At 44.7% G+C, this 14,546-nt stretch overlaps 1 protein-coding gene across 1 annotated transcript; it reads left to right on the top strand.

Annotated features, from left to right (window-relative positions):
• The first annotated feature begins 2,712 nt into the window (after positions 1–2,712).
• Positions 2,713–14,260, top strand: cdc42ep1b (CDC42 effector protein (Rho GTPase binding) 1b). Its single transcript, XM_072675078.1, has 3 exons — positions 2,713–2,822; positions 8,297–11,061; positions 12,776–14,260. The coding sequence occupies exons 2-3, from the start codon at positions 10,623–10,625 to the stop codon at positions 13,333–13,335; spliced, it is 999 nt and encodes a 332-aa protein (XP_072531179.1). The 5' UTR covers positions 2,713–2,822; positions 8,297–10,622; the 3' UTR covers positions 13,336–14,260.
• The last annotated feature ends 286 nt before the right edge of the window (positions 14,261–14,546 follow it).

Raw genomic sequence — 14,546 nt, 5'->3', positions numbered from 1 at the left:
GAACGGAGCTGTTGTTGCTCTGAATAGCTGGACAGTTCAGAGTGTTTGAGTTGGAGACGGTCAGAGGAGGAAGAGGAGGAACAGAGAGAAAAGGCTAAAGAAGAAAGACGGAGCCTCACTGAGAGAGGAAGTCATGGAGAGAGAGAGAGAGAGAGAGAGAGAGAGAGAGAGCTGTATTGTGAGTGTGGTGCTGAATCTGGTCTCACACTGAGAGAGAACAGAGGGGTCTTCATCTGTCTGATGTTTCTCCACATGAACTCCTCTGCAGCTCTGGACGCTGCTCGGACAGCTAAAGCGTCTGTTTCTGAGGCTTTGTGGTGGACACTCTGTGGTGGACACTCTGTGGTGGACACTCTGTGGTGGACACTCTGTGGTGGACACTGTGGTGTGGACACTCTGGGGTGGACACTGTGGTGGACACTACATGGTGGTGTGACTCTGGTCAGCTTCCCCGAGTGTCAGTCCTGTCTGAGTGTGTAGATCAGGTTTCTGCAGATCCAGCTCAGACTCTGATCACACAGGGAACAGACCAAACAGAGGCTTTAGAACAGCCATAATTACGCACACACACACACACACACACACACACACACACACACACAGTGAGATCTGTTCTACAGCAACCACTCAGCCCAGCTCCGTCAAAACTACACACAGCTACAGCAGGATCTGAGAGTGCCAGGATGGTGTTCCTAGTGGTTGCCAGGTCGTTGCTATGTTGGGCCTATTTTTATCTCAGGCGGTTTTCTAGGTTGTCCTATTATTATTATTATTATTATTATTACTATTGCCAGTCTCATGCAGCAGCTGTAGTGTCAGCCCTGGAGTGTTGGGCTCTGTGTGTGTGTGTGTGTGTGTGTGTGTGTGTGTGTGAGGGAGAGAGTATTTGAAGGTCTGGAGACACACAGATGATTTGCGTGTAATGCCGTAGTCTCAGGGTCAGTCAGAGGTCACTGAGGTCAGGTAAGGTCATGGACCAGTCACGGATCGCACTGCAATCTGCAAACTCATTACTGCAGTCTTTCAGTGTTTCGGTGAAAGATGCTGCCTGTTAGTGTGTATACACACACACACACACACTCACACACACACACATTCTTCTGTGCATTGCTTGTGTTCTGCCTTTTCCCAGAAGCCCTGCTGGTCAGATCAGGTCCGGTCACTCTTTCACAATCATCATTTCTCAACAAGTCATTAAGAATTCACTGACCTTATAACTCACTACAGAGCTGGATTCCAGCCATATTAGGATTTTGTGGAGACAGTTAAAGGTTAGTATATAGTATAGTATGGTATAGAGTTAGTATATAGTATAGTATAGTATAGTATAGAGTTAGTATATAGTATAGTATAGTATAGTATAGTATAGTATAGTATAGGGATTAGTATATAGTATAGTGCAGTGCTAGTATAAGGTTAGTATATAGTAGTAGCAGTTTAGGGTAAGAATAGTATAGTATAGTATAGAGCTAGTATATAGTGTAGTATGTGATTAGTATATAGTGTAGTATAGGCTTAGTCTAATGTATAGTATAGAGGTAGAATATTGTTTAGTATAGTATAGGGATTAATATTTAGTATAGTATAGGGATTAGTATATAGTATAGTATAGCATATGTTTAATATATAGTTTAGTATAGTATAGTATAGTATAGTATAGTATAGTGTAGTGTAGTATAGTATAGTATACATTAATATATAGTTTAGTATAGGGGTAGTATATAGTATAGTATAGTATAGTATAGTATAGTATAGGGGTAGTATATAGTATAGTATAGTATAGTATAGTATAGTGTAGTGTAGTATAGTATAGTACATGGTTAATATATAGTGTAGTATATGGTTATATATAGTTTAGTACAGGGAAAGTATAGTATGGTATAATATAGGGGTCATAGTATAGGGCACGGTTTAATGTATAGTACAGGGTTTCATTGTTTCTACCCAAGCAGGACATCACCTCACATTACTGACCACATGTTTGAAGAGCAGCTGATGAAAGCAGTGGACTGAGGTGAACTCTAATGTGACCAGAATTAAATTCTGCAGCCAGCGTGGCTCTGTGTGGACAAGACTGATGACCCCTGGGCTTTTAGGATGGTCAGTACGAGTCTTGAGGCTCCGCTCAGTCCTCAGTTGAGATCTGACACCATTTCACACTTTCATATTAAAGAAGCCTCTGACCTGAAGACTCTCTGATCCTACAGCAGCTCAGGTCAGCACTCTGACTGGTCAGTCTACTCCTGCCAGTTCTCTGATTGGTCAGCCTTCACTCCCTCTATACTATATCAAAAGGTTCTTTACTTAAACCACGGCAGAACCTATTTTAACTTCTTTAAAGGACTTTCAGTTAAAGGTTTTTAGAGAACCATTTCTGAAGAACCCGTGGAGAACCTAAAGTCTAATGAACTCCACTTTATGTAAAGGTTCTACAAAATCTCTTTTAAGGAACCAAATGTGCTTCTTCTATGGTATCACTTAAGGAACCTTTTGTGGAACCTTTAGTCCAGTCCAGTCATTTTTCTTATCCCAGGTCACTGAGAAGCTCTTTGGCCACAGTGGGCTTCTTTGGCTAAATCCCTGATTGGTCAAGCTTCTTTTGCTGACTCTCTGACTGGTTGACTCCCTCGATGTGACTCCGCCTCCTGTCTTGAGCGCAGCGCTCCAGTTCCTCTCGTGCACCAGCGCTCTGTCACAGTACTCGCGAGGAAACTCCACATCACACTGGACTGCAGAGGAGGCTCCAACTCCAGCGCGAGAAGGGAGGTAACGGAGGAGTCCTGCAGACGGCTGTCCCCTCTGTCTGTCTGTCTGTCTGTCCGGTGAGTTCCTGCTCTTATTAACACACTCAGAGTGAACTTCAGTGAACACCCTCTCTCCTCCTCTCACCAGAACTTAACCAGTAATGCTATAACCACACTGATCAGCCATAACATTAAAACCACTAACAGTTGAAGAGAATAACAGATGATCTTCATCTACAGAGAGTGAACAGTGAAGGTGATGAAGCAGGAAAAATGGACAAGCGTAAGAATCTGAGATACTTTGACAAGAACCAAACTGTGAGGTTCTAGATAAACGACTGGATCAGAACATCTCCAGAACATCAGGCGGGTCTTGTGGGGTGTTCCTCCCAGTATGCAGTGGTTAGTACCTACCAATAGTGCTCCAAGAAAAGATAACCAATCCTTCCATAGTAGGGTCAGGGACGACCAAGGCTTATTGATGCTCATGGAGGCTCCGCCCACCTCACACCTTACAGGACTTAATGGATCTGCTGCTGACGTTAGTCTTGGTGCCGGAGACCACAGCAGGACACCTTCAGAGGTCTTGTGGAGTCTAGTCTCAATGAATCAGAGTTTTGTTGGTGGCTAGGGGAGCTACATAGTTTTAGCCTGGGGGTTTTAATGTTATGGCTGTTTGGTGTAAACTACATTACACATTAGATTGGTGTCAACCACATCTGGATCCATCAGAGCGGTGTAGTGAATACAGTGAGTTTCTCTGGTTGTGTGTTCTCGGAGACGATGAGGGCCGTCAATCCTCTCACATCATTTCTGCATTCTCCTCTTCCCGTATTTCACCACGCTCACGCTGTCCACTGCTCTATTACACGCTTCAGCTCAGAGGCTTCACCACCTGTCTCCTTCACTCAACCCCCTGACCAGAGAGTACAGTGACCAGCACAGCTCATTCCAGCGCCATCTGCTTACCAGCAGAACGTTCTGGAAACATCTTCTGCTTTTAAATCTGCAGCTTACGAACAGCATCACTGCTCTCAAAGACATAATCTGTAGGTGTAATATAATATGATTCTTCATTTTACACACTCTCACACACACACACACACACACACAGTCTGTTTCAGAAGTGATGAAAGGATAATGGCTGTGCTGAGAGCCGTGAAGGAAAGACTTTGGGCTTTAAGCTCAGGCACTGTTCTGCATGCGACGGGTCTGCTGGGTTCTGGTTTCAGTTCTACTGAGAAAATAAACATTTAACATTTCCAGACCTCCATCTAGAGTCATTGGCCCATAATTAGAAAAGGGCTTTTATTGCATTCTTCTCAGACTAAGAATGCAGGTCTGGGATCAGTTAAGGTTCACTGAATTCAGTTAGACAGCTGATGAGAGGTGAACTTAGATCAGGACTTTTAATGTGGATCTGAGCTTTCTAAATGAGTCCCAATATAGTTAAAAATCACATTAGTCTCTAATGTAACCAATCTAGAGTCATTAGTGTAACCAATCTAGAGTCATTAATGTAACAAATCTAAAGTCATTAATGTAACCAATCTAGAGTCATTAATGTAACCAATCTAGAGTCATTAGTGTAACCAATCTAGAGTCATTAATGTAACCAATCTAAAGTCATTAATGTAATCAATCTAGAGTCATTAGTGTAACCAATCTAGAGTCATTAATGTAACCAATCTAGAGTCATTAATGTAACCAATCTAAAGTCATTAATGTAACCAATCTAGAGTCATTAATGTAACCAATCTAAAGTCATTAATGTAACCAATCTAGAGTCATTAGCATAATCAATCTAGAATCATTAGTGTAATCAATCTAGAGTCATTAGTGTAACCAATCTAGAGTCATTAGTGTAGCCAACTAGTTAAAGCCCCTCTGTTTCTGCAGGTTCAGTCCAATATTCCAGATCAGAACCAGCTCTTAACCCGATCAGCTGGTGGACCTCTCCAGTCTCTTTTCTGTCCTCTCTTTTGTAAGAAATAGGCTGTATGAATTATCTAATGATTGATGCTGCAGATGCTGCTCTGGTCAGCAGTGAGATGATCTCCCTGTGTGAGGAGTGTGAGACCCTTCACAGAAGCTCCTCCTCCTGTTTCATTCAACTCTCTGTTTGACATGAACATCACCCTTCTGTGCATATCTGTCTAGATTTGAGAAATCACAGAAGAGGTTTTATAGATTAAGACATTTTAATGTGAAGCAGACTGATTTACACACACACACACACACACACACACACACACACACACACACACACACACTCACACACACACACACACACACACACACACACATAAACACACTGGGCTGTGCCACGTTGCATGTTGGTGTATTTTGAACAAGAAACTACCCACAAACCCACACAGTGTTGGCAGTGCCAGGGCTTTATGGTTGGCGCCGCCAGAGCTTATTTCATTACACTAAACCCAGTTTAACCACAAACATGATGTTTAAAACAACTTTTACTCAAATATAAACCATAAATATTTAAACAAACTAACAATGTATAGAAATAAATATTCAGAAATGAATGACTCTTATTATTATTAATAAACATTTACAATGAAAAAATATGGGCTTGATTTACAATTCAGAACTTTTTTCATTTTTCTCCACCTGTTTTCAGAGTGACATCACCAAAAAGTGAGCTCTCATAGCACCCCCACCCTGTGGCTCTCTTAAACGCATATGGGCAAGGAGCTTACTTGGCCGTGTACTAGATACACTGCTAGAACAGAAATCTGACATGTCGTAATTTTGAAATGTGGTAAATATTTCTACCATCTAGAGTCATTAGCATAATCTCTAATGTAACCAATCTAGGGTCATTAATGTAACCAATCTAGAATCATTAGTGTAACTAATCTAGAGACTCTAATGTAACCAATCTAGAATCATTAGTGTAACCAATCCAGAGTCCCTAATGTAACCAATCTAGAGTCATTAGTGTAACTAATCCAGAGTCCCTAATGTAAACAATCTAGAGTCATTAGTGTAACTAATCCAGAGTCCCTAATGTAAACAATCTAGAATCATTAGTGTAACTAAGCTAGAGTCTCTAATGTAACCAATCTAGAATCATTAGTGTAACCAATCTAGAGTCTCTAATGTAACCAATCTAGAGTCTCTACACAGTGCTGGTAGCATCATGTGTTGGGGGAGTTGTAGCTATCATGGGTGCCAGATTATGTGCCAAAGTGGGGGCGTGGCTTGTTAGGTGGCATGGTGCTTAACGATGAAATGGGTTTAACTAAAATATGTGCTTAGTGTACTGAACACTGTAAACTGTTTTTGTGTGAGCATCTGTTGTCACTTAAAAATGACCAAATACACGATATGTCCAAACGTTTATGGACACCCCTTCTATTAAATCTAGAGTCTCTAATGTAACCAATCTAGAGTCATTAGCGTAACCAATCTAGAGTCATTAGTGTAACCAATCTAGAGTCATTAGTGTAATCAATCTAGAGTCATTAGTGTAACCAATCCAGAGTCCCTAATGTAACCAATCTAGAGTCATTAGTGTAACTAATCCAGAGTCCCTAATGTAACCAATCTAGAGTCATTAGTGTAACTAATCTAGAGTCTCTAATGTAACCAATCTAGAATCATTAGTGTAATCAATCTAGAATCATTAGTGTAACCAATCTAGAGTCTCTAATGTAACCAATCTAGAGTCATTAGTGTAACCAATCTAGAGTCTCTAATGTAACCAATCTAGTCATTAGTGTAACCAATCTAGAGTCTCTAATGTAACCAATCTAGGTCACTGAGAGACAAAGAGACTGAGAGACAAAGAGACAGAGAGACGTAGAAACTGAGAGACAAAGAGACTGAGAGACAGAGAGACAAAGAGACTGAGAGACAGAGAAACGGAGAGACGTAGAGACAGAGAGACGTAGAGACTGAGAGACAGAGAGACAAAGAGACAGAGAGACAAAGAGACAGAGAGACGTAGAGACTGAGAGACAGAGAGACAAAGAGACAGAGAGACGTAGAGACTGAGAGACAGAGAGACAAAGAGATAGAGAGACGTAGAGACAGAGAGACGTAGAGACTGAGAGACTGAGAGACAAAGAGATAGAGAGACGTAGAGACAGAGAGACGTAGAGACAGAGAGACAGAGAGACGTAGAGACTGAGAGACTGAGAGACAGAGAGACAGAGACGTAGAGACAGAGAGACGTAGAGACTGAGAGACAGAGAGATAAAGAGACAGAGACGTAGAGACGTAGAGACTGAGAGACTGAGAGATGGAGAGACAAATGAAATGTGTTTATAATCAGACACGCTCGTTCCTGTGTAATGGAAGTTACAGTGGCGGCATTTAGCTTCTCTCTCTCTCTCTCTCTCTCTCTCTCTCTATCACATGTTGTTCCCATTACTCTCTCGTCCCAGTTTCCGTGCCTGAAGGAGGGAAGCGTCTCTGTTGTTTTTGTTTACGGATGTGTTTACAGATACACACCGCAGGTACGGCTAAGTGTGTGTGTGTGTGTGGCACTGAGTGTGTCTGCTTCTGATAATTCACCCTGTATGTATGTCACACTGTATACACAGCACCAGTGGTCCCACCTGGGGGCTCCCGAGCAGCAGAGGAAGAGGAAGCACATGCTGGCCTTCACCCTCCCAGTGCTGGTAGCATCATGTGTTGGGGGAGTTGTAGCTATCATGGGTGCCAGATTATGTGCCAAAGTGGGGGCGTGGCTTGTTAGGTGGCATGGTGCTTAACGATGAAATGGGTTTAACTAAAATATGTGCTTAGTGTACTGAACACTGTAAACTGTTTTTGTGTGAGCATCTGTTGTCACTTAAAAATGACCAAATACACGATATGTCCAAACGTTTATGGACACCCCTTCTATTAAATGCATTCAGCTACTTGTACCCATTCCTGACACACAGATGTGCAAATGCACACACAGCTTGTCTAGTCCTTGTAAAACATTCTGCCAATAGAATAGGACTCTTTGGAGCAGATCATCATCATGACCCTATTGGCTCCATGCTGCCTAATGCCAGGTGTGGACTAGAGGGGTATAAAGCCCCCCAGCATTGAGCTGTGGAGCAGTGGAGGAACTGTGTTCTCTGGAATGATGGTGGTGGAGCTCCATCCAGTACTTTTGGGATGAGGGGTGGGGTGGTGATCATCATCCAACATCCTGACCTCACTAATTCTCTTGTCACTGAAAGCAATCAAATCCTCACAGCAATGTACCTACAAAATCTAGTAGAAAGTCTTCTTCACTGGACAGTAGAGATAAACTCTTTTTAATACCCTTGATTTCAGAAGAAACAATGCATGGACAGGTGTCCCAATACTTTTGTCAATGGAGTGTTAGTGATAGTCACATTATCTGGTGGATCTAACACAGCTGATCTTCCCTCCAGAACTTTTCCCAGCATTAGAGACTGAAGGCTTTGCTCCAGCATCAGCTGCAGGAGTGTGGAGCTGCTGTGAGTTTGGTGCAGTGAGAATGCTGAATGCTTTGGGAAGCTGCCATCACTGCACTCCTCTAAACCTCTCTCCTTCATTACCTTTAGGAGCATGTCACAGTTGGACACGAGACGCCGGGTGACGGGATTGTAAGAGGATTGGAAGGGTCTGACAGAACGGCAGAGCGAGAGAGACAGACAGAGAGGGAATGAGGGGCAGAGAGAATAATCTGGCTAATCCAGGACAGGCCAAACCCGGCGGAACTCCTCTCCCACGTCCGCTGTGAGACACAGACGAAACAGCGGCAGGGATTACCTCTCGCCTTCACTAGAGAAAACACACACACACACAGTCACACGGTGGGAGTCCAGACTGCTCGCTTCACACACAGCGGTCACTGCAGAGGACTGACGCCTGGAAACGCTCTGCAGAAACCAGGAGAATCAGAGAGACCCCAGAGGTCCAGGCAGGAGGGGAGATGTTTCTGGATGGACAATGAGGATGTAATCAGTGCTGGAGAACACTGCCTCCACACACTGCCTTCACACACTACCCCTTTCCCTCCTGGATGGTTTGTCTTGTGTAAAACCAGGCAAGCGCTTCAAGACTGTGCTGAGAACAGTGGACCAGTAATTCCAGTGGGAATAAGCCAGTAGGTAAACTGGTGAATGGCTGTGGCTGTGTGTAGTGTGTGTACTCCTCTCTGAGCTCTTCATTAGTGGCTGTATATTAAGCTTGAACCTCTAGGGGTCTATCTTTGAAGTTCCTATAGACTTGCTGTGATGTAGTGTAACTTCTCCTGACAAACAAACCAATAGAAAAGGTCCAGCCTGTTTGGATGAGCTGATGTGGAGCAGCTGCACAGTAGCTTTTCTCAGTATGAATTAATAACTGAGTAACACACCTTCAGTTGAAGTGATTGATGGATGGATGCTGGTGTTTGAAGTGTCGTCTCATTTGCTGACCAGATGGACCACGGTCTTAGTGAAGTCTGGAGAAAGAAGATCAATCAACAGGTCTGTTCGCAGTCAGGCTGTGAAGAAGTGTTTAAAATCCACGGGAATCCTATTAAACTTCCTTAACGGGTTATTTATAAGCTTTGGGTGAGTGTAGAAGGGCTCGTGGGGGCACGACCCAGCAGTGCTCTGGACGGTGCTCTGGAACACCCAAACCCAATAGCACAGCTGTGACTGAGCTGAGGACCTCCGGAAGATTCACTTTACAGCTCTTTAAATATTTACACCTGTGACCTGTAAACACTGCGTCAGGTGATTAGCGTCTGGGATGTTCACCGGTCGTCTACAGCAGTTAGGAAGGTGGTGTTAGAGTCTGGGTGAAGCTACTGGCTTGTCTAACTCCAGACAGCTCTTTGTTGATGGGGTTGCTTGGTGGATGGTGTTCTCTTAGTTCTCTTGGTGGTGGACAGAATGTGTTCAGCGAATCAGTAGGAAGTACATTTGTAAGTACATGCATAACTGGTCAGCCCCATTTGCTTTCCTGACTTCTCCCGAACTAGTTGACTGATTGGTAAACTGGGGCATGCTTGCTGGCTGGTTGGTTTACCCATTTGCTCTAGTTCTAGATCACTGATCTGATTCAGAAGTGCTAGCATGCTATATTGCTAGTTAATCTGCTTGGCTTGTTGGGGACATCTCATGCCAGTGCACTGATTGTTCAGTCTGCGTGTCTAATTCCAAACATCTTGTCGGTTATGGAGCTGCTTTATGGATGATGTTTTAGGTGGATGAGAGGCATGAGTGTCTGAGAGGGTGGACGTGATTGGGGATAGCAGGTGTAGGAGCCTGGTGCAGGGTTTCAGGCCGCTTTCCAAGAAAGAAGGTTTCTGCGTACGTTTGCGAGCTCACATCTGTTGAGGGTTCCTGCCTGCAGCTGGACTTGATGGACTGTCCACTCAGAGTTTCCTCAAACGACGGGATGTTTAAACCAGAAGAGGAAAAAGGAGCGTACCTCGAATATTTGCAGTGAAGGGGCTCATTACTGGATCTCCACAGCATCTCCAGAAAACCCTCCACACACTCGGAACTGTGATACACATCGAGGACTATGGTTGGCTTCCTTAGACACCTGTGCTGATGGACAGTATGAAGGCTGGACAGGGGACTGTTTTACTAAAATAAGCTACTTAAGGATTCGTGTGTTCTGAACTCTCAGCTTCTCATAAAGAGTAAATTAGTCCGTTTGCTGTTCTGATCTTCGTAGCTACTCATTTTTGACAAAAGGACTTTGGTGGGATTTTTTGAAGCCACAACCTGACCACAGTAAGTCTGACAAACGTCTCAGCAGTTTGTTCTCCTCATATCTGGATGAACGAGTGACACCTCACAACCCAGCGGCTCTTTTTTCTTTACTCGCTCTGGAAACTAAAAGGATTTGGTCTGGATTTTGTGTATCCGCCTCTTCTTCTGTGTCACCATGAGTCTGGGCAAGCTGCCGGGGATTAAAGGCCTGGTGTCAACGTCCCACAGCAGGCGCCGCGCTAAGACGGAACTTTCAACCGACATGATCAGCCTGCCGCTGGGGGACTTCCGCCACACCATGCACGTCGGACGCGGGGGCGACGTCTTCGGAGACACGTCGTTTCTCAGCGAGCACGGAGGCAAGGGAAGCGTCCCGGAGAGTCCCGACTCCAAGCCGGCCAGGTTTTTCTCCCGCACCCTGAGGCACGTCAGGAGAACCCCCCAGCCCAGGCTCCGGGTGGACTCCCGTGAGCTGTCCTCTCCACCTCCACCCGTCTCACCCATTATTAAAAACGCCATCTCGCTGCCCCAGCTCAACCTGCCCAATGGCGGCCTGGAGGGGGCGCTGCTCCCCACCTCCACCAGCTGCCTGGAACAGCCACTGTACTCCTACGGTAAGATCTGATCACACGCACCGACTCGTGTATAGAGTGTGTATAGCGCCCCCTTGGTATTTACAGCTTTGCAATGAAAGGAAGTGGTTATTTCACCCCACACACACACACACACACACACACACACACAGGCTGTCTGTGGTTCAGTTCAAAACAACCAAAGAAACCTTTGGCTGTTTCTGAGTCATATGGAATCACCATGACGACACCCGAGCACACACACACACACACACACACACACACACTCACAGAACACTAACTCTTACACACTCTTATCCAGCAGACAGGCCTGGCCTCCCTACACTGTGACAGATTGAACGACTGTGTGTGTGTGTGTGTGTGTGTGTGTGTGTGTGTGTGTGTGTGTACAGTATTCTCTGCAAGATGTGTGGAATTTCCCTGTCCTGGGAGCACTTACCCAACGCTGAAGGAATTCACCAAAAAAAGAGACGAAAGGGCTCAGAACGGGCACTGTGTGTGTGTGTGTGTGAGTGTGTGTGTGTGTGTGTGTGTGTGAGTTTGTGTGTGTGAATGTGTGTGTGTGTGGCGGTGGGGGGTGGGGGGCTTGGGGTGTTTGGGGCAGTACTGACTGGTCCAGATCAATGTGATATACACACTCATTCACACTGAATGTCCTCAACACTCAAGTCTCTCTCTCTCTCTCTCTCTCTCTCTCTCTCTCCCAGTCTCGAGGTGCCCACTTCCAAAACACAGTGATTCATACATGTAGGAATTTGAGTGTGTGTGTGTGTGTGTGTGTGTGTGTGTGTGTGTGTGTAATACTCTGTCATGATACAGTGCAGTGTAAATCTTGCAAACACTGCCATCTAGGTGACTTCATGGCACACTGCGGTAAATATGTCTTTAATGGTAGACAGGTTCCCACCAGAGAGGTTTTATCAATTTAAAAAGAGTATTATTATAATAATTACACATTTATTAACACATGTAATTGATTATAATAATATTATATATTAATATTAATTATTAATATTCATTAATAATTACACTAATACTGCATCTTAACTTAACTTAACGGATCCCAGTATCCAGATAAAATCTACATTACAGTGAAAATATCACCCAGTCGGAACTACAAGCCTCAAACTGTAGGGCTGGAGCATGGATGGAGATACATTTGGGATGGGTTTGGGTTGGGGTTTGGATGGAGTTGGGTTTCAGAGTTTTTGCCCACTCTGAGCTTTAAAATGTCACAAGATCGCCCCCTGTTGGGAAGACACAGTATTGACCTGTCCAGTTCTGACCTTTCCTAGGCTAGGCCCTAGGTTCTTGTCTGTACTTGTGTTCTTGTGGGCTGTTATCAGACGCAACTCAGTTCTATTCTAATCAGAATTCTCCATCTAGCCAAGCACAGTCCAAACACCTGGATGTGTTCTTGCTCCGCCCATGTAATCGAGGCTGCATCAGGAGGGGACTTGTGTGGGCTTGGGATAGCCAAATATCCCTGAGTGCAGACGGAGTGTACGGCGTCCTCTCGCCCTCAGAAGTACTCAAGTCCAAACTTGGCTTACTTTGTACTGGGAAACTAAACTGGGTTGGACTAATCACTATGGCTATGCTGTGGCAAGCCCCGCCCCATTACCTGATGCGGATCATGTGACTCAGCTGAAGCTCATTCCCAAGAGACTCATCAGGACTCTTTAGGGGAAATTGATAATCTATTAAATCCTAAACCCTTGTTTCTCCACTGCAGGTGTCCAGTCTGGTTTCGTCACACTGCCTCGTCTGTCCCGTCTCGACAGGAACTCAACAGAATCGTCCCCTCCTCCGTCTCAGCAGCGCCGGGGCTCGGACCCGGACCCCTTCCCCGCGCTCCACCGCTCCGACTCGCTCACTTCTTTTACTGTTGACCTTGGGCCCTCCCTCATGACCGAGCTGCTGGGCCTCATTCACAGCTCCAGCGGCCATCAGGGGGCGCCACAGGATGTAGAGGATGAAGAGGAAGAGGAGGAGCCGAGCTCATTATTTGAGATGGCGGTGGAGAGCCCGTGTTCGAGCAGCAGGGGGCGTTCCAGCAGCCCAGACTGGATCCAGCAGGACACAGAGACAGCCGAGAATGGGGATGTTGCTAAGCGGGTGACGCCGGACGCTTCTATGTGGTCCCCGGTGAGGGTGGAGCCGACTATGGAGGCGGAAAGGTTCCAGCAGGCAGCTGACATCCTGGCGCGCCATTATGGAGGGGGCGGAGTCTTAAAGGGGCGACGAAAGGCACCATATGCTTTCCCTGAGGAAGAGGAGGAGATCAAAGTTTGAGCTTAAATCTGGAACTGTACAGTTAAGCAGCAGTTAGCTTCCGCACCGTAGCTACCAGGCTAATGTAGCTGTGTAATGAAAGTTTGTACCCCACCACCAATTAGCATGATGCTAACTGCATGCCCAAATCATCACAAACTCTCTTCAGTAGACAATTTTATGTCATATATTTAGGTATGCAGTTAGCATGATGCTAATAGGTGGGGTATAAGCTTTCATTGTTAGCTACATTAGCCTCATAGCTCCACTGCAGAATTGAAGAAGTGGACTTCAGTCAGCAAACCTGTCTCGGCTAACTGAGTACGCCTCGGGTTCGATTTGATTTCCCAGTGAACTGTGACAGAACAAAGACATCGAGAGCTACAGTGACTGACATTTTGTCTTTTTATACTAAATCTATTTCTGAACTACATCCATTGTAATACGTGTATATATTCACACACATTTAACACACTTATGTTTAACATAAACATCACAGTTATGCAATTTAATACAATATTTAAAAAGGCTGGAGAACTCTAACAGATATTAAAGCACATCACAACTACACATCTCCACCCCCTCAGCACCGCACACACGTCTCTATATCCTCAGAAATCTCTGGGTTCGTAGTCCTGCTTCTCCGTAACCTATAGACACTCCAGTACTTTACCATTTCAGCAGCTGGTTAGTCTTCAGGACTGAACACTGAGCAGATTCTCCATCCCTCTCAGATGTTGTCCAGTAGAGAGGTAGATATTGGTAGTTATTGCTGGTTTCTGTGCTGTTTATATAGTGACAAATATACTCTAATGTTCTGTTCTTTAAATGTGTATGTGTGAGAACTAGTGAGACGTATCACTCCTGTAAATACTCTTCATGTTAAAATATACTACATGACTACCTATCTATCTCTGTGAAAATAATAAAATGTTTTTTTAGTATAGAGCTGGAGTATCATCATCCAAAGCAATGAAGTGACGACTGGTGTCAGTAAACCATCACATGAAGAGGTTCTGCTGATGTGTTTGGGGTTGAGGATTGGGCGGAGTTGGGGTCAGAATGTTTAGGGATTGGGGCAGGAATGGAGATAGATTTGGGTTGAGGTTAGAATGGGTTTGGGACAGAGTTATGGTTTGGAAGGAGTTGGGGTTGGGATGGAGTAGAGATTATTTCTATATAAATTTGGGATGGATTTAGGTTGGGTTAGGATGGAGTTAAAGTTAGAGTGG

Source organism: Salminus brasiliensis, chromosome 3 (assembly GCF_030463535.1).
Source record: "Salminus brasiliensis chromosome 3, fSalBra1.hap2, whole genome shotgun sequence".
Lineage (NCBI taxonomy): Eukaryota > Metazoa > Chordata > Actinopteri > Characiformes > Bryconidae > Salminus > Salminus brasiliensis.
The sequence above is the reverse complement of the archived record's forward strand: the minus strand, read 5'-3'. Positions and strand labels throughout refer to the sequence as shown.

Coding starts and splice junctions, on each gene's coding strand:
- cdc42ep1b (XM_072675078.1), top strand. CDS start 10,623: ATGAGTCTGGGCAAGCTGCCGGGGATTAAAGGCCTGGTGTCAACGTCC. Junction 11,062..12,775: donor ACAGCCACTGTACTCCTACG/GTAAGATCTGAT, acceptor TCTCCACTGCAG/GTGTCCAGTCTGGTTTCGTC.